The 26,804-nt window shown below is 48.2% G+C and overlaps 1 protein-coding gene across 3 annotated transcripts in view; it reads right to left on the bottom strand.

The window, feature by feature from the left end:
• LOC119179960 (RNA-binding Fox protein 1) overlaps positions 1–26,312 on the bottom strand; it is a 405,655-nt gene extending 379,343 nt beyond the window's left edge. Inside the window, exons 1-2 of one of the 3 annotated variants that reach the window (XM_075868585.1) lie at positions 25,937–26,312; positions 24,575–25,012 (exon numbers count right to left, since the gene is read on the bottom strand). In XM_075868585.1, the coding sequence (XP_075724700.1) occupies positions 24,575–24,730 (156 nt within the window). In that variant the 5' untranslated portion in view covers positions 24,731–25,012; positions 25,937–26,312. Of the gene's footprint in view, positions 1–24,574; positions 25,013–25,180; positions 25,197–25,936 lie in introns of those variants that run through there. The other 2 variants (XM_075868588.1, XM_075868586.1) reach the window with 2 other exon arrangements.
• Between the last annotated feature and the right edge of the window lie 492 nt (positions 26,313–26,804).

Below are 26,804 nucleotides of genomic sequence, written 5' to 3' on the forward strand. Positions count from 1 at the left end.
TCCTCAGTGGTTAGGTGCTAATCGTCCAAGCATCATCATCATCGCCGCCGCTTAGGCGAATGCATAAAGTACCATGCGAGTAATGAACATACCTAGGTAAGCACGGATCACCCGCCGCGGTGGTGAAGTGCTTATGCTGGTGGATCTGCTCACCCGCAGGTTGCGGGATCGAGTCCCGGCCGCGGCGGCCGTATTTTCAAAAGAGGCGAAAACGCTTGACGCTTAGATGTACACGCTCGCGTTAAGGAACCTCAGGTGGTCTCAATTTCCGGAGCCCTCCACTACTGCGTATGCCGTAATCATATCGCGATTTTTGGACGCTAAGCCGTACTATTTATTAAAAGTAGGTATCGGGGACGTGATCTCATGAAGGCTTCGTAATGCGAAACTGCTCGATTGCCCTCGCGTGATTGGTCAGAATCGCTCTTTTCGCTCACGCAAGCCTGACTTCGGCCAGTCACGCGATAGGACAAGCGAGCTGCTTCGCCTTACGAGCCATTTCAAGATTGCGTCCTTGGATTGGGCTAGTCGACTGGTCATGTGACACCGCGACAGCATAAAACACGGTCAGCAGAGACGCGAGTCGTGCGTCTGCTTCGGGCTGAAAACGTCTCGCGCTGAGCTCGCTTTTTACACGCTAAGAGGCGGTGAAAATAACATTAAAAAGTTATATAATTACACTACGAATCGCATGTCACAGAAAGTAGTGACGTTGCGTTACTATTATTGCGTCACTATAATTAAATTGTTTATGAGAAGCATTGAATTTAGTTGAACAAGGGTTCGCGATTCATACACTAGCTTTCGTACCGTGATTTCATTTACAGCTTAAGTTATAACTTGGGCGTTCTGTGTGTCATAAAGAAACCTGGCATGCTGTATTTTAGTCAAAAGCAATTTGGAAAGTAGTGAGGCCCATTACTCGATTGAGGTAACTCATTACTAAATTGTAAGCCGAGAAATGTAGTTATTAACATCACTGATTATTCCCTCTCATTTTTCAATTCCCTTTCCCCAATTCCCCAGAGTAAGCCAGTCGAACAGAAGCTTCTCTGTTCATTGTATTTACTCGACTGGTACGCGAGGGATGACTTTTTTTCACTCCGTCCAGAAAGATAAAATAGAACTACAGTATTGTATTTTTTATTATTATTATTATTTATTAATACTGTAACTCTCACTTGAGGGTCATTACAGGGAGGAATATAAACACAAAACAAAAACAATACACAATGACAAAACAGACATTACGTTTCATGTTGCCGGTAGTACAATTCTAGCAAACACTCAAACGCTTTGACATTTGCGCTAGTAACAGCGTACTCTGGAAGTCTATTCCACACTTCTATACTAAACTAAAGGTAGGCACTAGGTTGCAAAAATCTGCAAAAAAAAAAAAAAACTACCGTTACATTCGAGTTCTGCCTTTTGTTCTTTGCACACTCATCACTTGGATAAGTAATTGAATTACTCTAATTATCTGACTGCCAAGTCCGCTTACGCGACACTGTGTCAGACGTGACTCGCCGAGAATTAATTAGGCATGACGTCACGTGACACGGACGAAAGTCGGGAAGTAAATGGGAAAGACGGGAAGAGTAGGGACGGATCGGAAATGAGTCGGGCACCCGGATCGGTGTTTTCAACCTCGAAACGCGTCAAGCACGATTGGACACGAACGGCGTGCGAGAGGTCCTCTTTTTTTTTTTTTTTTTTTTTTTGCTAGGCGGTCGTTGGCGCGCACGTTTCGGCGCATCGCCTTGGAAACTGCCGGGCACGAACAGCGCCGCGAAAGCGCTATTGCGAAACATATGGACACGCACCGGGGCTGGTTTCGTGACGCTAACGTTGCTGCATGCGGTTTACTTAATGTTTGCGTTCCCGCGTCACATTCCGCATTCAGAACCCGCCCAAAGGTCCCGAGTTCGAATCCCGGCCGCGGCGCCAGCATTTTCGATGGAGGAGAAATGTTCCGGGCCGCGCCTTTACATTCCGATCCGGATCAAATGCAGTGCAGCGCGACCACACGCAGCGAGTACTTTGGTGTGACAGCGTTCATAACTAACGTCCAGACAGAACAGCCAGCACTCGCGCATCGCCATATTCGCAAGGAATTAATATCGCAATTATACAAACCGCCGCACGAACAACACCGAAATGCACGGTGTTGCACTGCACGAACAACACGAACAACACTCGTAGGTGTTCTGTGCTGAGACACACAGCCAGCGGCGCCTTTACATACCCGCACCACTCCAGCCATAGCGGGCTAGGGACTAAAGACCCTGGGGATGTTCGCGCGATTTGGTGCCTAGGCAGCGCGCGGTCGCCGGAAAAGCACCTAGCGCGCGTCCACTCGTATCAGTTCGCGCCGTGACTCGCCGTGGCGCTGCAGTCACCGGCTGAAACGGTGCCGGAACGTAAAGACGCTTCCAGGCCCGCGTGTTTATGTTTAGATGCACGCCTTGACGCCTTTGTTGATCCTAATTTTCGGAGCCCTACACTACAGTGTTCCCCATATTTATATCATGGTTTTGGGACGTCGAGGTTTTCGGACCGCTTTCGACTGGCAGAGGAACATGCAACCACCTTCGGACTTCCTGAAGGACAGAACAGTGGTCCTTCGTTGCCAAATTTAAAATCATAACCATCTTGCACTTATTACCCAAAAGCTTATTCTGCAGAAAATATAACAGCGTTCTAACGATTAATGACCTTCCAGTGCTTTTTCTTATCTTCACTGTGAGCGTTCGCTTCTTCAAAGAGTGTGCGGGTTTTCTTTTGTCTTTATTACATATCTATGCATGTTGTTGTGATAATAAATCTTCAAGAGAGAATGGTGAAATCTAGCTAATGGCACGTTGTACTGAAAGCGAGATCAAATCGCCTAACGGTACGAAAATGGGTATCGAAACGTTTCTGAAAAATTTCTTCTGCAGAAGGACAAATTAGACTTGACGTACTTATAATTTTGGAAGAGGTAAAAAAAAAGAAAGTGTGAGGTTTGTCACGGAAACAGATTTCTTTTCTCTGGACGTAGAAGGTGCAGTGATAGTTTTTTTTTTTTTTTTGCTTCTGATCCGCATCGAAGAAAAGACAGGCGTGAAACGTTTCCAGTGCTCTCATTCTGCCGAGTTCTTCCACAAGAGTTGTAGTCAGTGGCCTTCCTCTGATAACAATCGTGGCAATAACTGAGCTCTAAGAGCGATACAACGTTACCTCTTCGGTGCGGGTGCGTTAAGAAGGCGAATCAGGCCGACCGTGAAGGAGGACTCGGACAATGCTCCTGTGTAGATGCGTTTCCTTTTCTTTCTTTCAGTCTGACCGCTGTTCCCGAGAAACCGGAAAGTAGCAGCAATTCTGGCAACACTTAACGAGGCATTCGACGAGAACCTATGACAAGACACGCGACTTAGCGGGAACAAAACTCCATCCGTTCTTCCCGAAGTCCCCCTCTCTCTCTCGCCCCTTCTTCCTCTTCTCCCTCGCCAGATCGAACTGGGGACGGCCGAGCGAGGCACGCGATTAGATTAGCCTTGCACGCCATAGTGGCCGTCGTCGTTCCAATCATTCCGAATCTCGGGTGTTTACCATTCTTTTATCTCGTCCCTCGGGGGGCTCGCTACTTGATTGGCTCCTTCCCGATTCGGGTCCTCGAGACGTGTTCCTCGCTCTGTCATCCTCGCCTGTGTCTTGCCCAATCATCGATCCCGCAGTCTGTCTCCCCTCTCTCTTATTCTATACATCCATCTGCCGTCACTTACTCTCTCTTTTTTTTCTGTAGCCTCTTATTCTCTCTCTACATCTGTCCACTCTCCTTTCATCCTGTCCCCTGCCTCTCTCCCTCGTTCTCTACATCCATCTACTCTCTCTCCCTCATTTTATAAAACTATGTACTCTTTTCTCCCTTTACATCTACCCACCCTCCTTCTCCGCTTCGTTTTCCTCTTTCTCATTATTTAGGTCCATCCACTTTCTCTAATGGTATACATTCATGTACGTTTTTCCTCATTTTACACAACTATACCCTCTCTTTATATCTCTACGTCCATCTACTCCCCCCTTTGCCTCTCCCTCATTCCCTACATCCATCTACTCTTTCTCTCTCCTTCATTCTATACAACTATGTACTCTCTCTTTCACTCTCTACATCTATCTGCTCGCATCTTTTTTCTATAGATGTGCATACTCTTTCTGTGTTTCGTTCTTATCCCTTTTTCCGCCGTTGTTGTGCTGGTTGTTCCCCATTTCCGAAGCGCGCAGATTGGTCCCCGATGGTGCGGTCGATGATTGGTCCTAATCTCCACAAGCGGCCGGGCGCTCATTTGGCCCTGCGGACTTCGATTGCCGCCAGAAGCGAGCGTTCTCGTTTTTTTTTTCGTTTTTTTTTCTTATTGCGGATTACAACTTCGCACGAGTGAGTCACTGTTGGCTTCCCACGCCCGCGGTCGATCGCATTTTCCAGATCCGCTCAGTCTGTTTGGCGCGATAAGTGGTTAGCGACGATCGAGAAACGTTTGGCAAACTTACAGCGTGTCGTAACACAGGCCGTACTAATCCGACCGGGTACTGAGCAACGACAGCAACTGTCGTTGACACATCACGCGAGTAAGTTCGCTCGGCGGAGGTGTTTTAAGACTTCAAGAGCTTAAGCCTGCGTGGGCTTAAGCCTGCTTGTAGCGTTCTTGATGAAGAACGGTATTAGGACGATGAAACTGCCTAGTACAACGCAGCCCGGTTATTCTGCGTTATGAAATGGGATAATTGGCGACCATCTGTTGGCGACCATGCAATAAGCTATTCGGAGGAGGATCACTTGTACAGTTTATTCTTGATGGACCATTTCTTAGCGGCATGTTCACTTGGAGGTGGCAAAGGCGACGTAGAATTACCGATCAACGTCACTAGAACTCTTCACAAACATATCAGGCTGCTGCAACTACGGGATGCAAGTTGACGTCACGCACTTCCCGCCAATAAGCGGAGGCCCCGGTTCGCGCGCTCACTTTCTACGTTTGCTTTACGGGACAGACGCAGTGGCCTTCCATCGGTATTCTCACGCACGCTAATCGAAAAGCGATGCTGGGCGGCTCTCCACTATTACACACATATGAGTGCAGTATAAGATGGCGTGGGTAGCCATCGCCGCCGTGGTGCACCACCAGATTATAATACGAAGGTAGTGGGTTCGAGTCGCACCGACGGCACGTTGTTAACGCTATGTCACCAACATTGTCAGCGTAGTTCATGTCCATCTTTCAAATGATTCCGACGAAGTGCAACGAAAAAATGTGGACAGTAGAAATGGACAGGACAGCACTTACACTCATAACTCATTCTTTGTTTGTCAGAAAAAGGCATATAAAGTAGACAAACGATTCTTTTGTGTGTGTGTGTGTGTGTGTGTGTGTGTGTGTGTGTGTGTGTGTGTGTGTGTGTGTGTGTGTGTGTGTGTGTGTGTGTGTGTGTGTGTGTGATTTTGTACATATATCATTGGTATTCCTGTGTTACTGCAGCTTGTTTGTCTCGTTTGTACCCACCCTGCTGTGATGTTTTAAACAAACATTGCAAATATTTATTAGAAAGAGTAAGTAACGTTGAAGCTTAAAGGGGCCCTGCAACACTTTTCGAGCGTTGTCATAAAACGCTGCCGATCGATTGTAGAGGCTCCCGAGAACACGCGAGCCAAACATTATAACGCAGCACGCGCCCTGTAATTCAGAATACAATATAAAAGTCAGCTGAAATATCCTTCCTGTTCTCTCGGCAAACGACGGAGGAAGCTCAAAAATCACTTGTAAAAGGCCATCTATCGGCCATTGGCTCATTTGAAAATGGAGTGCTCGGTCGCTGCTGGGATTGCCGCCAGAGGCAGCGACTTGTCCACGCCTGCGCGAGCGATCACAATTTAAAAAGCCGCATATTTGAAGGGGAAAAAAAAAAGAAGCAATCAAGGTCACGATGCGCTCGTGACGTATTTTCTTTGCCCCTGCAATTTCTCCCTGCTTAAGCTTCCAGCGCTCTCGTCGGGACGAGGAAAGAGAGAATGCGATCGCAGAGTGCGACAAATCTTTGTAACTCCGCTCGTACTGGAGAGATTCCCAAAGCTTTTGCGGCGTTGAAATAGTGAGGCAATTACTGAATCCATTCCATGGTTACTTGAAAAAAGTGTTTCAGGGTCCCTTTGATGTGTCCGCAGTCATCTGGCGAGCACGTGTAGATGAGCGGGGGCCAACTGGAGCCCGCTCTGTGCGCTTTGGCTTCGCTCTCGGTACGGTGCGTCGCGTGTAACAAGAGACGCGCCCTGTTCTGCCATTCTCCCTGCAGCACATACTGCCGAGGCGCAGTGCATGAAGTAAAGGAGCACAGCCTTCTCGGAGACGGCATTAGTTATTCACAGAGCGCGCGACAAAAAACGGCAACAGACGGCGGCGCCTGTGCGGACGCCTTCATTTGTTTGTTTTATTTATCGTTTTCGCGCCGAGACGACGCGGGGCGGGTCCCCCTGGCGGCTTCGCTTCGCGTCGCTTGACCTCGGGCGGCCATTAACGACGACGATTGGCCGCTTCCTGTGGCTCTCGTCGTCTGATCCGCTGCTCGCGTCGTCTGCTACCGCGTTCCTGTTACACTTGCTCACTTTACTCCCTCCTTAATAGGCTCTGTTGAACGAAGTGGCGTCAATTGGAGGCTTGTGTGCGTCATGTCCGCTGGCGAGCGAGGTCTTCTCTGTGCACAGTGTGTTTCTTTTCCCCCCTTGCTTATTGCCAGAATGTTGTGTGCCTATGACATGTCAACTTGTGTGTATGTGCGTACTTCGTCCGTCATTTATTATGAGCGTGGTGACTTCGTATGACCACTTTCAGTAATACGAAAAGGCGGGCTAGTTGGTGAGGCCGAATACTGAGACTTTTTGCGCATAAAACACGAAGACACAGTCGGATGATTCACAAGGACCAGCGCAGACTATCAAATGACCTTTATTTCACAAAAACAAAATACTATATAAACTCGTTCTGCTCATGCGAAGTGATCGTGAGGTGCTGTAACAAGTATATATTGTGTTTTGTTATAGAATAAATATCAGTCGATAGTCTGCGTAGGTTCTTGGGAACCTTTCGATTGTGTATTCGTGTTGAGTGCGCAAAGGTTTCAGTATGGTCACTATCATTGTTGTCATGCTGTCTGTCAAATCTATCTTCTTTGGGGCTTTTGGCCGACGAGGAGCGGAATCGGAAGTATATATATATATATATATATATATATATATATATATATATATATATATATATATATATATATATATATATATATATATATATATATATATATATATATATATATATATGTGTGTGTGTGTGTGTGTGTGTGTGTGTGTGTGTGTGTGTGTGTGTGTGTGTGTGTGTGTGTGTGTGTGTGTGTGTGTGTGTGTGTGTGTGTGTGTGTGCAACACCCGCGAAAGAGTTGGTACACCACTACGCCACTGCAAGAGATGACGCAAAGTGGTTGGTGTATATGCTACTTCTAGGCACCAGAGTTGCACGCTTTTTTTTTTTTTTTCAAAATGCAGCTAGCAACTATACATTGCAGAGAAGCTGATTTCCAGACATACAGCCGCCTTCAAAGCAGAACTTGCATGTTTCCGGAATGATATCCCGATGCTAAATGTATTTACGTGGTAATACTAGTGGCACCGTGGAGGATATACTCCGTGGTGTGAATTGTTTGGGAATATTTAATGCATAATTCTTTTTTTTATTCTTTTCTTTTTAAAAAACTGCCATCATCCCCCCCGATGAACCGCAATGAAGAGCAGCTCTGGCCAGCGCAAGACTCCAGGACCAACTTGGAGCAATCAAGCTAGCCAGGGAAGCTGCCGAAAGACTCTCCACTACGCCGGGAGCGGCTTATATAGAACCGAGTCATCGATTTCCAGGGCATTCAATAAAGTTGTCTATCTAGAAAATGACCACTGCAAAAAAAAAACAAAAACGGGTTGAACAGAGGACCAAACGCAAGACACGTTCCATAATGAAGCAACCAATCCTTTACTTAATTCTCATACTCGTTAAAGTTGTCGTCGTTGTTGTCGTTTTTCCCAATAGCTGTGTCGAGAACCTGTAGCAAGAGTTCAGCAAGCGAGAGTCTAGTCCCGGTGTGGTTGATCAATATTTAAGAATGTGTATCACTCACTCAGTCATTCATTTTAAGGGAACATACTGGAGCTCGCTTGAACTTATACACGGTCTCGATTTCCATATCCGCATAGCGGGCCGTGCGAACGTTCACGCTGCGCTGGAAACGGGACGCATCCTGCCCCTCCGCGACGGGGCGAGGAGGAAAAGATTGATGGCCGTCGTCGTGGCACGGAAGATGTCGACGTCGTGTCGCGGCCACTTGCCGCTGGAACCGCGGCGGCGACGAACCGAGGAGTCCCGAGATCATTTAAGAGAGAGAGAAAGAGAGAGGGGCGTGACTGCTTTTCTTTCGAGACGACTCCCAGCAGGCTGGGCTTTTGAATCGAGGATAAGCGAGCTCCGGCACATCTGAAGTGAGGAAAGGGGGGCGTTCAGCACCTCCCCGAAACACCCCCTCCCCAAATTTCCCATGTGTGTATATACGCGTACACAATATATGCACACGCAATTACATATTTAAAGGTTGGTTGAACGCCCCTTCCTCCATGATAAAAGTACAAATTGAAATTCCGGCTGCGCCTCTGATATCGTGCCTTAATCGTCGAACGGACACTAAAGAGAAACGATCACTTGGTTTATGTAAATAAACTGAGCTCTGAGTACTCCAAAGCCACATGTTTCACTATGATAAGTTCATTATTAGCGGAGAACATCAATCTCGAAGTATCACTTTTTAAATGTCGCGCCGAAAATGTCGCGTGTGAAGTCAAAATTTTTCAGATGTAGATTTCGTGACATTGGCTTGATTAAATTTTTTCGAAACTTCGTTATATTAAGTCTACGGCACCTACAGGCGACAATGTAGTTCATTTTTAACGCGATAGCGTTTAAGAGCTTGTTTCGCAGAAATTCCGGCGTTGGCGTCGTTGCTTGTGTGAGCGGAAAAAAAATCACCATTTTGTGCGTGACCAAAAAAACGAGAAAAATGCAAATAAAACAATCGATTCTCGATCCGAGCGGAGATCGCACCCGGGTCGTTTGCGCGGCAAGCGAGTGCACAGCCACGCGTCTGCTTGTGAACGCCGTGAAAATAACTTTTCCAGCATGGTAATGGCGTGAAAATAACTTCTCCAGTGTGGTAGTGCCGTGAAAATAACTTTTCCAGCTTGGTAATGCCGTGAAAATAACTTTTTCAACTTGGTAATGCCGTGAAAATAACTTCTCCTGCTTTGTAATGCAGTGAAAGTAACTTTCATGCTTCACCAACGCACGCGTCCCCTATACATGCTTCACACCAAGGCCATTAGTTCGATTATTCTCTCAAAATTTTTTCAGCAATCTCTGGATTCATCTACTTTGCCTATACAATGGAAAATCGGTAAGCACTTCATCAACCAGGCAGTAAATGTCTTGCAACTTAAACCATGTCGCTGTTAAGTGCTAGCTGTGAACTACTTGAACACATTATTTTCAAACATTTTGTTAGCTTTCTCGATCTGTTCTTTTATTCGAAACAAAACCGAAACGCTGCAATGAACGAAGCTACAAGTGCGATTCGAGGGCCGCAAGTACGGGGCAAATCCATGTACTGCCAATGATTTCCATGGTCGCTGACCGATCGCAGCGCCACAGTCTCCTCTAGTTGAATTTAGGAAACTCTATGTCGCAAACCGACCTTTGAGCAGCGTGAACGTGTGTCACTTGCTACAGTAAATCATTTAGCGTTCAAATTAAACCAGTATGTTTAAACGAAACTACCGCACTTCGTTTTGTTCGCCTGTCAATTTCATATCGAACAGTAAGCACAGGTCGCCGTACTACTCTAAGGGGGGAAAAGATATGCTTTGGCTGATTTGTGTGAGTCCTGATTGCCCCGACTCTCTTCAAATAGGCAAACGAGTTTTCTTTGTGGAGGTTGCTATACTCCCGTGGGAGAGTCGTGGGAGAGTCGTGGAACCCAGAAAATAGTTGGCGTGTTTCCTTAAATGGAGTCAAATACTTAACAAGACAAGACTCACCAGAAGGAGTCACAAACACGCCCTTTAAAGTGCCAGTAAAGAACCCCGAGATCCAAAAATTGTTATGAAAAGAAATACGTGCACTTTTTTCTTTGTGAACATGCTGCCGAGAGAATTTTGCAAATACGTTCTATATCAAGGACGCTGCAGGGGTTAGAACATAGTTTTCAGCTGGTTTCAAGCTTTCGCGCGGCCTCGCCACCCATCTCCCTTACAGGGAGGGGAAGGCCTAGCCCGTCGTTGTGACTGGTTCAGAACAATGGACATCTACCAAGGTACGTCACAGCGTGACATCAGCGGTGCACGTGCAAGGCGGTGGTTGGGAAAACACTCCCGCCGGTGGCTGAGTGGGTTGCAGTCACTTTATGCTTGGGGCAAGTTTTTTTTTTAAGACGATAGTCTTTGTTGGGGACCTTCGACGCAAAAAAAAAAGGTCTGCCTGTCTGTCTGTACATTTGTCTGTTTGTCCGCCTTTATCGATTCCTCAAACGGCACCAAACAGCCAACCCCATCCGCAGCACCCACCAATACTGCTCAAGGTTTAGCCTTCATAGTTGTGCGAATGTTAATTAAAAAAAACATATATTGCACATATCTGAGGCGCCATAACAATACGTCAATGTTTTGTATGTCTGCCTTTATACAAGAAGAGGCACACATACAAGTTTTTTTTTTTTTTGAAAGCTGTGGTATGTGTGAGGGAACATCTAGGTGTGTGGTAAAGTGCGTGATGAAATATTTGCCACGCTGGCTGGCTGTTAATCTCGGAGAAGTGAGCACATGGCGGCCTGTGCGAGTAACAGCGGCATCGTCTTCAAAAATGTGCAGTGTTGACTGTGGCGTGTAGTGTGCGTTGAAACACATCGACAATATTGGCTCACCTTTACGGGCGGTGAAATTATGAATATTGTTCGCAGTGTGAATAACGCGACGCGTCCTGTTTGCGAAAACACGTGTATTAGTTGCGGGCCGGTTGCAGTAACCGATTGTCCATAGAACTTCACGATCTCACATTTTAATCAATGTAAAAATGCATTTGACGCGATCATCTGCGAGTGGGTGCATCTCAGTGTATTCGCGGCGTGCAGAAAAATAAAAGTGCATGATCACCGCGTGACATATAAGACTACGCAGGAGCAATGAGCACGTTGTAGCGTTGTTGAATCTGCATATATATATACGCTTCACTATGGCTGTACCTTGTAATATCGGATACCTGCTACATTTTAATGGAAACAGCGGAGATTTTCGTTTCTTATCTACTTTGTACCTTTACGGCTCGATCCTTATGAAGTGACAATGCTCATTCGAAGTTTTTGTATCAGGCATAAAGGATCAATATTCGTAGAATAACATGTTACAGGTGTCAAATGCAACAAGGTAGCTGTGTCAGATAATAATTAATATATATTACTAAGTTGTCAGGTTTTACGTTACATGAATTTGCACAGGGTTATTGACAAATGCAGCGGCAGAATTTCACTTCAATATTCACGAGGATATGTTAACCTCAGCCTAACGCAAAGCAAGAAGTGTTGCTTGTTTCTTTTTTTCTTTTCATTATTCTCCAATCAGACTTTAACGAAATGAGTGAGAATGTTATCCGTGACGTCGCCCACAGCAGCTCGAAACCATGCTGCCCCCCAATGCTGTACCACGTTTAAAACTGCATTGCACATGCAACGATGGAAATTGAATAAGTTTAGATCCGTGCCATGCAAACATTTCTCAAAGTTCCATTCGCCGTGTACATTCAAAACGTTCGTTTTCGAAAAAGATCAGATTTTCTTTTTATGGCTTCCAACTACGTGGGTGAAGCCCACTGCGTGCTAATCGCGTCTCTCTCAGTGCTCTAAATAATGTTGGCAACGCACCTGTGTGGATGTGATAATGGAGCCTCAAAGTGTTTGGCGAGCGTTTCGGTTTCTCTCGTCGTTCGTTTTTTTTTTTTTTTTTTTTGCGACCCACCCCGGAGGTCTAGTGGTGCTCGACAGCTGACGCGCACGCAGGTCGTGGAATCGAATCCCCCGGCCGCATTTGCGATGGAGCTGGAAATGCTTGAGCCCCGTGGGCTCAGATTTGGGTGCAGTCGAAATTTCCAGAGCCTACAGCGTCCCTCATAATTGTATATTTCATTCATTTCATTTATTGATACTGTCAGCCCTTTGCGGGCTATTTACAGGAGTGGAGTTGACTCATATAAAACAGAAATGTGCATAAGAAAAAGAACCTTCACTACTGGAACAAATCTTTTCAGAGCACATACAAAAAATACATCATAATGGCAAAGCATATAGTTTACAGAGAAATTAGTGAAATATAAGAAAAGGGAGCATCACTGCCGAAATACACATCGTTTTTTGCGCATAATAAAACACACAATAAATATCATAGCCTAGTTACAAAGCACGTAATTCACGCATATTCACAACCTTAGCGCATGGTATCAGAGTGCACTATATGTTTTATAGTCGTTTGTGGACGTTAAATTCCAACAATTTTTTTTCTTTCTTCGCGTGTTGATAGGGCAAATGCGTCACTGTGCCGACCTTCCTGATCGAGCGACAGCCACGCAAGCATCGTCTTTTTTTTTCCCTTTCCATGAGGGCGCGGCCGGACGTGAAGTTTGACGACCCTTCGACGAAAGGCGTATCTTTGAGTAATTAACACTGAATAAGTGATGAACGAGCCGCCGTCGCTATCGAATGCCGAAACGCAATGCGAACCCTTGCCGTGTGGCGCCGCCACGGTGGCTTATAGTAACTAAGGTACTCGGCTGTTGACCAGCAGGCCGCGGGATCGAATCCCGGCTGCGGCGGCTGCATTTTTCGATTAAGGCGAAAAATGCTGTAGGGCCGTGTGCTCAGATTTTGGCGCACGTTAAAAGAACCCCAGGGGGGCCGAAATTTCCGGAGCCCTCCATTACGGCGTCTCTCGTAATCATACGGTGGTTTTGGTACGTTAAACCTCACATACCAATCAATCAATCGATACATTTCTGAAAAAAAAAATGTATAAGGTTTCAGAATATGAATAAGACTGTCAGGAAAAGCTTGCAAGAACAGTGATTCTTGAAATTGAAAATAACTAAAAGTAATAATAATCACCGCTCACTGAAAGGGGCACGACTTATTCAAAGTGGGCTCCTAGACAGGGCCTCTGCCAAGTACCGCACGGAACTCGGCATTTCACTCCCCCGACGATAGTTATAGCGCGAGAACAAAACGACGACACAGAGACAAGAAGGACCGTGTACTCAAATTTGGGTGCACGTTAGAGAACCCCAGGTGGTCGAAATTTCCAGAGCCCTCCACTACTGCGTCCCTCGAAATCATAGGGTGGTTTTGGGACGTTAAACCCCACAAATCAATCAATCAATCGAGACAAGAAAGACACGAAAGACGTATAGCCGGGAGGTCGACTGCGCCTTCCTAACCTCCGTCGAAAATTTTCCATTTTGTGTGTACGCATATACGCGCACACGCACAAACACACGCAAGAACATTTACTAAGAGTTAGAGTTATTGTATATATGCTACCTTTAGCTCTACAAAAAGTAACTGGCCCTCCCTTCACAGCACCCCCTCGACCCACTGACAAAAAATTCTGGCTACGCCCCTCCGGTGGCGTTCATTGGGGTACGACCTTCGTTCTGACACCGAATTTTCTGGTTCTGCAGACGCTCCGCGCGCCGTACCGATCAACGCCAGGTGGCGCGCCCCGTTCTTCCATTTCCTCCGTGTTCTTTCGCTCGCCTTTCCTCGAAGGCGTCTGTCTCTCCCCGGCCGTTGCACATCTTCGCTCTTCTCGCGCCGTTCTTGATTCCGTTTCGTGCGCCGCACATCCTCGAATGCCATGTCGTTTGCATGTTGGAACCACTCGTGCACACACACACGCACGCACACGTCACGCACCGCTTCGTTTTGGTCGCGACGCGCGGGCGTCGTGCGCAGCCCCACCTGACCTGTTTTTTTTTTATATTTTTTGCATTTCGTGCATTTTTTTTATTGTTTGAGTGAAAAAATGTTTCCCGCTCGCTTCGAGCATCCGCGGTTACGTCACCGCCTCGAACCTCTGCGACGCCGCCCCGATGTTAATCGCGTGACGTACTGCGCGCGCGCTATCGCAGCGCTGGAGCGCGAAAATGCGCTTGGAACGGCCTCTGCCACGCAGTCGACAAGTTTGGTGGACCACGGTGGAAGGAAAGAAAAGAAAACGCAAAGGTTAACCAGTCTAGAAGGACGCCGCGCATGCTGGGGAAAAGGATGAGGGAGTTTCAAATATGAAGAGAGAGAGAGGGGGGGGAGACAGCACGCACATACAAAGTCGCACACCTCACAGTCATTATAACGTTGCCAGTTTATAATCGCCGGTGCAAGTCTGATGAGTTGAATAAGTTGAGCACCACCTCTGTCGTCTTGACCCGCAATAATATTTTTCTGTGCCGATGATGCCCTCTTCTTCCAGCCGCATTCTGTAATGACGATGTCCGATTTCGGAGCAAAGAGGTTCAAAATACAATAGAAAGCAATGGCCCAGCACCTCCGCCAATCCGCTGTTTTTGTTAACTTTTGTTGCTCTGCTCTCAGTTGTTTCGGTAGGGGGGCAGAGCTTTGCAAGGTGATCAGGGACAACCGACAGAGCTGAAGGCCCCGACTGATTGAAGAAATCACCTTATTTTCCGTAAATATAACAGCCCACCGCGACCTCGCGCCCCCGTTGACGTTTCGGAGTTAGGGGCTTTCTTAGGTCGGACTTTAAGCTTGAATAACACAGTCTGCAGATTTACGGTCCGAAACCACGATATGATTGTGAGGCAAGCCGCAGTGGAGGGCTCCGGAAATTTCTTCCATCTGGTGGTGTTGTTTATCATAAACTGACATAACACAGTGCACGGGCATACCGCGGCGGACAGATTTTATCGACACGGGCCTTGAAACATGTATTTACAGCAGGCGTGTCAAGTATCGTTTGTACGGTGTCCAGCCCAAGACGGGGCACTGCAAACGAACAACGGTATTCGGACTAAGAACCATAGGCGCGCGCAGGGCCATTCACGGGAGGGAGGCTTGTCTCAGATTACCCCCCCCCCCTCACTATTATTTCAGTGTATGCAGTTGACCTTGCGCCTCACCCCCGCCACGTGCGCATGCTTATGCAAATAACATAGTTGCTCAGCGAAACCTTGTGAACACGAATTCTAGACACACTTGACCGGTGCAGGTTTTCTGCAAACTTCGATGCAGCTGCTGTGCGAAAGAAAGGAATTTTTTTTTTCGGGAGGCTCGTTTCTCTGTCATATACAACCAAATGAACGCAATAGACAATTACACTAGAGAAAGCACAGGAAACGTTAACTTGTGTCATATAACAGTAGTTAAGTATTACTGACGTACGTAGAGTGGGAATGAATTGCGAGCGGACGAAAAATCACTCTGTCCGTTGGGACGTATAGTATACGGACCGTGCATGGTCGATACACGTTACACCCCACCAGCGCCACTTGCTCAGTGAGAACAGCTGTCGTCTCGGTTACGTTCCCAATGCCAGCCATCTGTATGCATCGCTCTTCCCGACCGATCAACTGTCCGAACTCTGAGAAACACGGTCGTGCTTATAATTACTGCGCCCCAGCTGCGTGACGAAGCGCATCGTTTTATCGGAAGCAATTTCAGCCCGTTTCGGGAGCGATCGACCCCTTTTCCGCGCTTCGCGAGTAATCGATCCGTCTGCGTCTCGAATATTTTGACACCGCCGCTGCTCGCGAAATCTTTGCGAAACTGCTTGCTGGGCGGGTGGCGAATTGTATCGGGAGACGCCGCCACTGTGGATACAAGGTCACATACGAGCGCAGTGGTGGTGTGAGCGGGATGGGGGATGCGCTCCCCAGGCCACGTGAGGGGGCGCAATGTCTGTTTCGTATTTTTTTACTCAGGTCTGGCCCATCACGTCCTTTTTTAAGGACCAGAGTGCTATGACCACGCAAGTTTTCGACAATTTTGGCGGCCGAAGGCACCCTTGAACTTCTCCCATTACCATACTTACCCCGATAACTCTTTACAATGCCCGAAGTACTCCAAAAGCTTTAGTACTTACACATCTCTTTATCTTTACTCCAAGCACTCTTTACTTCCCATCTTCATTCATTGACTGCAGGAACTCTCTACAGTACTACAAGACCTCCAGTACTCCGAAATCTCTTATCCTTATAACTCTTTGCTTCCCATATTTACTCATTTACGGCAAGAGCTCTTTATACAACACTCGAAGTACTCAAATAACTCCTATATCTACTCCAAGAGCTGTTCACTTCACATCCTTATTCCTTTACCCCAAAATTCTTTTTAAAGCACTCAAAGAACTCACTGCTTGCCATCTTTAGTCCCGGAACTAAAGCGAGACCATTGTGAGAAGATCATCGTCGCTTAACTTTCATGTTTTCGTCCATTGTGACATCGTGCTGGCTTCTGCACTCGACCAGGTGGGGGAAGGGGTAGCGGCACTGCGATAAATCATTGCCCCCCCTTCCCCCAATGGTAAACCCTGCGCACGCCGATGTAGGAGGTGCACATGGACCACCCCTGTTTACTTTGTTGAAGAGTGAACACCGATACATTAAGATCGCTTACAGCATCGCTCGCGCCTCAAAGCGTCTGCCTTCGTGCCAGCCACGGCATGCGTCTTTGATTGGCTCCATTGATTGATCGATCCGAGCAGTGCAGGTGGAAGAGGAGAGACAGTGGCGATCCCAAGGTCGAGCAGGGGTCGACCGTGACGCCGAAGCGCGCGTGATCGAACGCGCGCTTCGCGCTATTTGTGGAATCACTCCTCGAGAATTCCTCTACGAGGCGTCCAGAGCGCCCTACCGCCATCTTTCTCGCGAGAGGAGGCAGTTAGCTTAGAAGCGTGGCAGCTTGGGCTAGTTGGTATGGCGTGACGATAGTTGTAGCGCGAGAACAGCACGACGACACAGAGACAAGAAGGACACGAGCGCTCGTGTCTTTCGTGTCCTTCTTGTCACTGTGTCGTCGTTTTGTCCTCGCGCTATAACTATCGTCGAGACAGTATCCAAAAGCTATAGTACTTACAGTGGCGTTACTCCAGTTACAAATTAAAACATTTCCCAATCTAGTATCACTTCATTAATTTTACCCGCAGCACTATGCAGACCGCTGCCCCGGCTGTGGAAACTCGCCCACGACCTCCCATGTCTCGATCGAGTGCACTGCGAGCATCTTTCCTCCTCCCTTACCTGCTTTCCTTCACCCTTTACGTAACGGAGCTGTAGGACGATGCTCTCCGCGATGGACCTCCCGAAGTCCTCCGAGCCCTGATACAGCGGGCCCGACTCGTCGCTGGAGTCGTCCTAAAGGCCCCGGACTATAGGGGTTCCTCCCACGCCCTCCTTCTCCATGTTTTTGTGAATAAAGACGTTTCCCTCTCTGCGAGCCGTCCGCAAACTACGAACAAAAAGCTCGTCTACGACTTGCAAGGGCAAGCAGACAACTTTGAGGGACACAGAGAAAGAAAGAAAAAATTAAAACAGCTTCGCACTAGTGGCGTCAAGCCTGAAGAAATTGCAGAGCTGAACATCCTTCCCTCTTTCCATTCGATTTCGCTCTTCCTTCCCTTCTCTCTTCCTTTCTTTGTTCTCTTTTCCAGTCTTTTGTCTTCTTTTTTTGGCCTACACAACGATTTTTTTTGTGTGTGTTGGGCCCTCTTTTAAGCTTCCTCCGTCTAGGGTTGTGCTTCTTGCATTTTCGCCTACGCCCCTGTCGTCGTTAACCTTATAGTGCAGCTATAAGGCGCCCGTTCCTGCGTTCAAAGGTGATTGATTGATTGATATGTGGGGTTTAACGTCCCAAAACCACTATATGATTATGAGAGACGCCGTAGTGGAGGGCTCCGGAAATTTAGACCACCTGGGGTTGCGTTCAAAGGTGTCGCCGTTGTCGTCGGCGTAACCGATAGAGGGAACGCGGACGAAAAGGAGACTACCCCGAGAAGCCACCGTGAGAGCCAGCGAGCCGCTGTGTTCGCGTCTGCGATGCCTCGTACCTGCAGCTCGCGCTTCTCATGGCAGCCCGACGTACGCATCTCGCGCCAGGATTTGGGCGACGGAAATTGATCTTTCGCCGGAACGCTCGCACAGCGAGCAGCTTGTGACGTCACGGCGCGCGAGTGCGACACTGCTGTCCGACTCGGTTCGCGCGCTCATAAGAAATATTCGGTCGCAAATTAGGCGCTCGACTAAATGCGTTGAAACTTCGCCGGCTTGTTTATTTATTTTATTTATTCATTTATTTATTCGAGTACCTACAGCGCCCTATTTGGGCATTACAGTAGGGGGGAGGAGACATAAAACTTGAAATTGATACAGGGTATGAATACCGATAACAAAACAAGTAAGCATGCTCAGCTTATACAGTGTGTACACATTCTCGGGAACACGAGGCAATCAAGGAAAAGTAAAACACAAGCAGAAATGCAGACAGAAATTGGCATCTTTCATTTCAACAAAAATTGTGACAGAGCATTTTGAAATGAGGGTGGCGGGGTGGATACAATATATTCTGGTAGGTTGTTCCATTCGTGTGTGGTTTTCGGGAAGAAGGAGTTTTTGTAAGTATTTATACGACATCGGTATTCGCGAACTTTGCGGGAGTGATCTAGGCGAGAGGATACATAAGTGGGATCTTTAATGTACACGTCTTTATTTAAACCAGTGCTACCAATATAAATATTATGAAATAGATTTAATCTTAAGAATTTGCGCCTGTCCTGCAGGAGAGGCCAACCCAAATGTTTACGAATGCACGAAGAGCGGTTAGTGAAATCATAGTTACCAGACACGAAACGCGCTGCTCGTTTCTGAACCCTTTCTAGCGCATTAGTACATATTTTAGTGTCTGGATCCCAAGCCACACAACCGTACTCTAAAATTGAGCGAACGTTAGAAAGATAGAGCGTTTCCTTTAGTTTAGGTGGGGCCTGTTTAAAGTTACGCTTCAGGAAGTTCAATACACGGCTCGCTTTAGCACCGACGTATTCAATGTGGTCGTTCCAGGATAGATTGCTCGTAAAGAAAACGCCTAGGTACTTATATTTAGACACAACTTCCAAACGATTGTCTCCAAGAAAGTAATTCGTATTTAGAATGTTCTTTTTGTTTGTGAAGCGAACGGTATTACATTTTGAAAAGTTAAGTGTTTTGAAAAGTTAAGTTGTTTGTCGGTGCAGGGGGATAACCCCCACAAAACGCAGATCATGGTCAAAAGTTTGGTGTAATAGTCACTTCAATGTTGACTATGATGAACCCACACAACACAGAATATGGTCGAAAGTTGGGTGTAACATTCAGCTCAATGTTGACTATCCGTCTTCATTATTTATTTATTTATTTTCTTATTTATTTATTTGTTTTACCTTAAAGTCATGAGTTGACATTAGGCAAGGGGATACACAGCAACGAAATTTGTCGCTGTGTGTCACCTTTTACTCAATGTCATCTCATGACCTTTAAAGCATTGCAACTGACGTTAGTACATAACATAATATAAAAAGGACACAGCAAAGACACAAGTAATGCAATGATCAAGATACAGTATAAGTGTGAATAGATTAATGAAAGTGTGCATACACCGACCGCGGCCTCATTCCTTCCATATAACTCCAATGACTGAGTCATATCTCTCTCTCTAACGTCTCCAAACTATCGGTTCTCTTGCAAGTTGTCGCGGAAGACGTGACAAGCGACGATGTCGTCGTGTATGTACTCGTAACGCAACGCCATTGCCCAACCGACGTCCGCCCATTAGCGCGTTTGTCATGGCTCGTTGCCGCATCCGACAAGGTTCCGAGCGAGGACTACCTCGACGCCGAGGACGGATGCGAGTCGATCGCAAAGACGGCCACAGCGGGTGCCACCGCTCGCACACAGGGCACCCTTGCTTATGACTGCTACGCCGTCTGCAGACGAACACCTTTATCAGTCCGGCGGTCGCCAGGCACTTTTTGCCGGAAATCAATGGCACCTGCTCGACCTGTCATGTCCTCGCCGACACATATCACGTCGTAGCATCGTGCCCAGTTAATCCCGTCCCTTTCTCATCCCCTTTTCCCATCCCAACTAGAGAGGCTTGGGAGGAGCACCTGCTCGGCTGCTCTACCTTGGCTGCACAACGCTCCTTGGTGGAGCGCGCACGGGCAGCTTCCAGCTCCACTGGCGTCCCGGAATAGGGTATTGCCACTCTAGCACGCCGATGGGCCACGTCGGCACTCTCTAGTAGACTTTTTTCTGAAATAAATGTTTTTTACCACCACCACCACCCTTGCTGCGCGCCACTCCTGAACGACCCCTGGGTGCCGGATTAATAATTCTTGGGGTTCGACGTCCCGAAGCCACCTTATGATTACGACAGACGTCGTTTAGGTGCAGGTTAAAGAACCCCGGGTGGTCGAAACTCCGGGAGTTGTGGACGAGAGATTGCCAGCGCAGCAGTATACAAGATGTTCGGCTAATCGGTATGGTCGAGTGATTAAGGGTTGCTATTCTTACCATTGTCGAATTGCACCGCATTGTCAGATTCGTAACGACGGCGCATGAAGCATATCATCCTTTTTTTTTACTTCCTATTTTCACGATGCCACGGCGCATGCGTTCTTCCCCTAGCGGGCAAATCGCGAAACGCCCACTTGATCTCGGAGGCTTTCGTTATCGCGGCGATATCGGTTGTCCAAAACCCTACCAAGACGGTGGAGGTCAGCACAGGAAAAGGTAGAGCCAATCAGAGGGACCGCGTGGGCCCTCTCGGCCAATCAGAGTCGACAAGATGGCGAATTGGACAACATGCGGAATCAGACAGTATCCGGCATATCACACATGACCAAAGGGAAACATCTGGAGTGAGCATGATCACGAAGAGAGTGATGATGGTCCGGTGAAGCGAGGTGATAGATAAGGGCCTTAATGTCTACGTTGAAGTCGCCGCCTAGTGTAAAGGGTTTGTGATTGTAGGCGGTTTACATTGTTCCTTCACAATTACAAAAGTTCGCCTATTGTAAACCTTCGTTTAGGGGCGAAGCCTCCTACACCGTGGGTCGTATGTCTCGTGCCGTCGTAGTCGGTGAAGAAGTAGACAGTTGCATTGCATTGCATGCCAATAATAACAACGGTGTCACAGCATATCCACGGAGTGAATGATGATGAGTGGGGCGAAGCGTCCGCCAGTCCGTCCGTCCGCTTGGCTCCAGTCGCCATCATTCACCTCGAGGATATGCTGTGTTCTTTCTTTATTCAGATACAAACTATAGCGATAGCTTTCCAACCACCATGACAGCGGACAGTCAGCTTCGACGACAAAGCTACGCCCTATATAAAGTCCGTAAGGCGCACGTTCAAATCGCCGACTAGCATAAAGCGTTCACGCTTCTAGGCGTTTTATATTGTTTCGTCACAATTATGATCCATATTAGTCTATTGTTAAACATTTCTTTTTTGTCTCTCACATCCACGAATCTCCTCGTGAAGGACGCGGACAACGAGGCTAGGTCGCCCCTAAATATGACTATATATCGGTGACCACGTGATCAGTTATGCCAGGGCGCTTATGCAGTCAACACTTCCTCTGTACTTCAAGGCCTTCGCTGTCCAGCGGGTGAGTGACGATGCAATTTCACTACGCAATGCAATTTTAATTAATTAAAGCCGAAGGTCAGGCACGTATACACCAAGTTTCGCATGCACGGCTCCTAATTTTTTTGTCAATGTATTTCTCGGCCCACTCAACATTCTCAAAGTTGTACTATGAAGATGACACTTGGGAACACTTTGCGATCTTGTGAGAGCGAGCGAACATACGAAAATATCGAACAAAGTTGTTTTCTATATCGAACAGCGAGTCGGATAGCGTTCCGTTCGATTCAGCACCGAAAGACTGCACCGAAATGCACCGAAAGACTGGGCTTAGTACTAACTCCGTGGCACGCTACAGCTGCTATGCAGACAGGTCGCGAAAGAAAGGGCGTTGTTCCTCCTTCGCTGACTTATGCATCAAGGGCTTAATGAGTTTCTGATGAGCCTTCACACGCACAGGTTTGTCCATCTCATTTCTCTTTCCATGGCAATCCTACAATCTTGCTCGCGGCGAACCTTTATTTCTACCCGTTTTTCCGATGAATATTTCACGAGATGACAGATTGTTAGCAGCGTCGTTTGCGACTAGCCGTCACCCACAATTGAAGGTACAGTGAAGTCACGTGAGAGTGATAAAGTAGAAGAAAGAAAAAAAATGTTATGCGGGACGAGACGCGGTAGAGCCCTTCGACGGTTTGCCTATGTTTTTGACAGGATGATATAAAAAAAAAACGGGCTGTCGTGTACTGATAAACACTACAAAGAAATAGCATGAAACAAAAATTCATCAGTCAAGCCAGCACTTCACTGGAAAAAAAAAAAAAATGGGCATGCATGTCCCACTGACTCATGAGAAAGTTTTCAAAAAGTGGGGAAACTTGGTCCCACTGACACATCATCTCGCGATTGCATCAACGCCTTATAAGACGACATGGCCGAAGCAAGTGGCACAGAGTATCAGTTCTCAAACTGCGCGCACCTAATTTCCAGCAGAGGAACGTGAGCCGCACTTGACCTCCATGGCGCCGTTGTCTGTTCTTGTAAAGCACACTTCACTGCATGCACTTTTTTCTCTCTTTTTTTTTACACCTTCGTCAGATGTCGAAATATTCGAGTACTTGTGTTGTCTCCGACTATTTTGTCACTTTTGCAGAGGCGTACATATTGAGAAAAATATGAGCGTCTTAGTATGTTGAGATGATGCATGCTGTTGTTTCACTGTTTTTTTACGCATTCGTGGTGGTGCCCTAGGGAATAGCGTTTTTCAACAAACTGCGATTTTGAACCCAGCCTCGTTCTGTGCTCTCCTTTCTACGCTCACGTCTGAAACTTGCTGTAACCCTTCACTGACGAAAGCACACTGCTAAAACACAGGCGCACACTGCCTGCTTCGCCCCTGCCCAGGTCTCACGTAAGTGGAGCTGCAACACCTTCCCCCCCTAGATGCCCCCTTTCCTTTACCCCCAAGATACAAACAGAGAATCGGAGCCGGACTCGACACGTCATTCGAACCGAAACCACATCGTACGGAAGTGCGTATGCACGGCGGACTACAGTTCACTACGCGGCAGGGAGCGAATGAATGAAAACAAAACGCGAGCGGGCCATGCGGTCTGTGTGACGCGAGCAGCGCACGCCCCCCCAAACAAACGCGGACGCGAGAGGAGAAGACCGCGCGGCCACACGGATCGATTTTACGGGAGAGGAAAACGCCCGGCCGCTTTCGTCGTTCTCCGTTTATTTCGACGTCGCGTCCGCTCTTCCTAAGATCACTACAGGCACGCGGAATGAGTTTCAAGGTGCACGGAGCTGTGGGATATACGCGCGACAGATGCGTGCTGCGACGAAAAAGAAAAAAAAAAGATTGTCTGCTCGCAGATGTTTGCTTCGCAGACGAAAAAGAAATCGTGACGTGCGCGACAACTCATCGCGCGGAACGAGAGGAAAGATCGTACATCGTGCGCTGCCTTTAAACAGCAGACGATGTTTTGTTTTTTTTTTGTTTTTTTAAAGCGTAGTAGAATGCGATTGCAGAAGACGACGCGCGGAACGAATCCACAAAATAACAACAATTATCGCTCCGCGAGCGTCGTACCGCGCGTGTGGCAAGGGTGCGCTCGGCTCTTTTGGTTCTCGGGCGACTGACCGGAGATCGCGGTGGACGGTGAAGGCGGGAGACATACACGACCTTGACTGGGAAGCCAGAGTGTATAGTAATCGCAGCCACACCGAGCACCAGCTAAGCCTAAAGGCTTTTGACACCGCGCGCGAGTGCGGAGACGCGAGCCCCTTCTCGGAGAGGTCATAACTGGCGCGCGTCTGTCCGATCTGGCGCGCAGACGATCCGCAGGCGACGCGTCTTCGCGCGTCTGCCATTCACGCCAGGCTACCGTTGTCTGGCCGATGACGAACGCTTACACAAAAGGTCGAGACAGTGACGGCTAGCCAAGTGTGTTTTCTTTATTTCATTCCACGCTGGCTGCGCACGTCGGGCTGACAAAGAAGGATCGATGCGATCGGCGTCGCAGAATGGAGAGGTGGGCTTTCCCGGAAAGCACGCACCCGTGAATTGCGCGAGTAGACTCGGCATCAACGTCCGCGCGCGTTGCTCGGAGACGACGCGGTGATAGGGGGACAGTCGCGATTGATAATAAAAAAGAAAGGGGAGAGTGTTTGCAGCGACACGGTTTGCGATTTTGCCTCGGTGGCGGACACATTTTTCGTACCCCGACACAGTGGAACGTTGCTGCGAAAAGGATCGCGCGAGAACAGTGGAGAAGACTCACCTTCGGGTCGATGCCGCCGAGTGCCTCGTACGAGACGGCCCCGTTGTAGTAGGCGTCCGCCTGGGTCCCCGCCGACGACTTCTCCTTGCCGATGAGGTCGAGTCCGGGGTTCTGAACGAGTCCTGGGGCTCCGTTCAGCAAGCGGGTGGTCGCCATGAATCGTTCGCCGTGGTTGGAAGGAGGTGCTGTGGTGGCTCGCTCTTCCCGTCAAGCCGCGCTGCTCGCGTCTGCCGTGCGCTTTTCTCTGTCGCCTTTAGGCCTAGCGCTCGCTTTGCCTGCTGGTGTGCTTGCTCCACGGGTTCCCGAGTCTGCGCTGTGCGTCGCTTGCACGTCCGCCGCTTGGTTTGAAGTAGCGCTCGCTGGGACTCTCTCACGTGGAGCCTCTTGTTTATCGCGTCTCGGAGACCGCAGTACGTCCGTACCCGAAGCACTTGGCACCTGCACAGATCGCGGAGAAAACAGATTGCCTGACAGTACAGAAGCGAACGAAATAATAATAATAATAATAATAATAATAATAATAATAATAATAATAATAATAATAAATGTCCGCTGAGCTTGGACAAGCGAAAAAGACAACGAAAGTTATAAAAGTGTAAGGCGTACTGGTCTTCCTATATCGGTGAGCCGGAGAAATCCCCTCACAGGCACGACCTTTAGAATGGAAACCGTTTATCGGCAAAACACGGAGAATGTCGCTTTCCATCGACTTCTTGTCAAGGAGAGGTTTTTCATCGCTCGGTTACTCTCCTTTTGTGATTTATTTCATTGATAAGTATTTACAGAGCCATGAAGCTGTCCGAGAACAGCCGTTCGTTTCCCGATTCGTAGTTCTGTAAGCTTCGGTGCCTCGCAAGACGAGCGCAATCGAAAAAAAAAAAAAAACAGCACTCGTCTGCACGCGAAGTGAGCAGACGACAACCAGTTTACTCTATGACCCAGACGCGCACGCGTGGTAGCTGGAAAAGGTGCATTCGATCGCTTTGACGCACAAGCGCCCCCCCGTGCACGTCCCATGCCGGCTGCGGTGCACCGAACTTTTCTTTCTCATCACACCTCCCACAACGGGATTCGCACTCTCGCAACAAGCCGATTTTGCTGCTTTACGAGAGGAAAATGAGAGAGAAGCGAAAATAAAGCGTAGCTGACGACATCGGGGTTGTCGTTCTCCCGATTTAACCGGCGAGAGTCGGGTGTGACAACATCTACCTTCCTCTCTCTTTCTCTAGCAGACGAACCAACGTGGCGGCGTTGACAGGCGCGCGCTTTGTCTGCAACCGAGGACGCGTCTTTGTTACGATCTTATGGCGGGCGGCCGCATCTTCGAGAGTGCGACAGCGCATGAAAAAAGAGAGAACCTACCTTGGCTTTCGGAATAACGATCGATCGATTGTGTATCGAGAATCCTTCGACTTCGCAATCGGCCAGCTGTCGCAGGGACCGGCGACACACACTCACAAACACGCACACAGCCTCACGATTCGCGCACGAAAGCACCTGGGAAAAAAACGCAGACGATTTTTTTCTTCCCAGCAGAGGACGCACAGGAAATTAACGCCGAATTAACAACGTCAAAATCGCACAGATCACAACGCAAGCGTTGGCTGTCAAAGGAGCTATGTCAACGTGCGTAGTCACAGCGGAGATGAGGCGAGGGTTAGGGGGGCACCCGGCGTTCTTCTTCTGCGGAGTCAAAACGACGCACGAGAAAACACAGTCCGTCACCGGTGTGGCAGAAAACACGTTTTCCCAGCCCAGTAGTGGAGACGGGACGGGCCCGTTCGCGTGGAAAGAGGGCGAGGAGGCGGGGCATTCGCGAGAGAGAGGTAGGAGAGAGAGTGAAGCAGCGGGTACTGTCGCGAGAAGAAAACATATAATGGCCGGCGTTTGGCCACCACCCCTCCCTACTGTTCCTTTCTCAGAAACGGGGGTCCCCGATCGCTTTTCACGACGCCAGAGGGGCAACCATCGGAGCGAGCACAGAATAAACCAGAGGGTAGAGCTGTGTGTTGCCTCTTTCTGCGAGCATTTGTGGAAGAGCAGCTCTCAGAAGAAGAAGGAAAAATGCCCCCCCCCCCCCCCGTGTCAGAGTCTCTCCCCTCCGAGAGATTCCTGCGAGAGAAAGGGCCCAGCTTTCGTACTCAAAGGCACCACTGAAAAAGAGAGAGAGGGGGTTACATAATGAATGGCAGAACAAGATGTCGCCTTTCCTCCTCGCTTCTTTCGCAGG

This window comes from Rhipicephalus microplus, chromosome 7 (genome assembly GCF_043290135.1).
Source record: "Rhipicephalus microplus isolate Deutch F79 chromosome 7, USDA_Rmic, whole genome shotgun sequence".
Classification (NCBI taxonomy): Eukaryota; Metazoa; Arthropoda; class Arachnida; order Ixodida; family Ixodidae; genus Rhipicephalus; species Rhipicephalus microplus.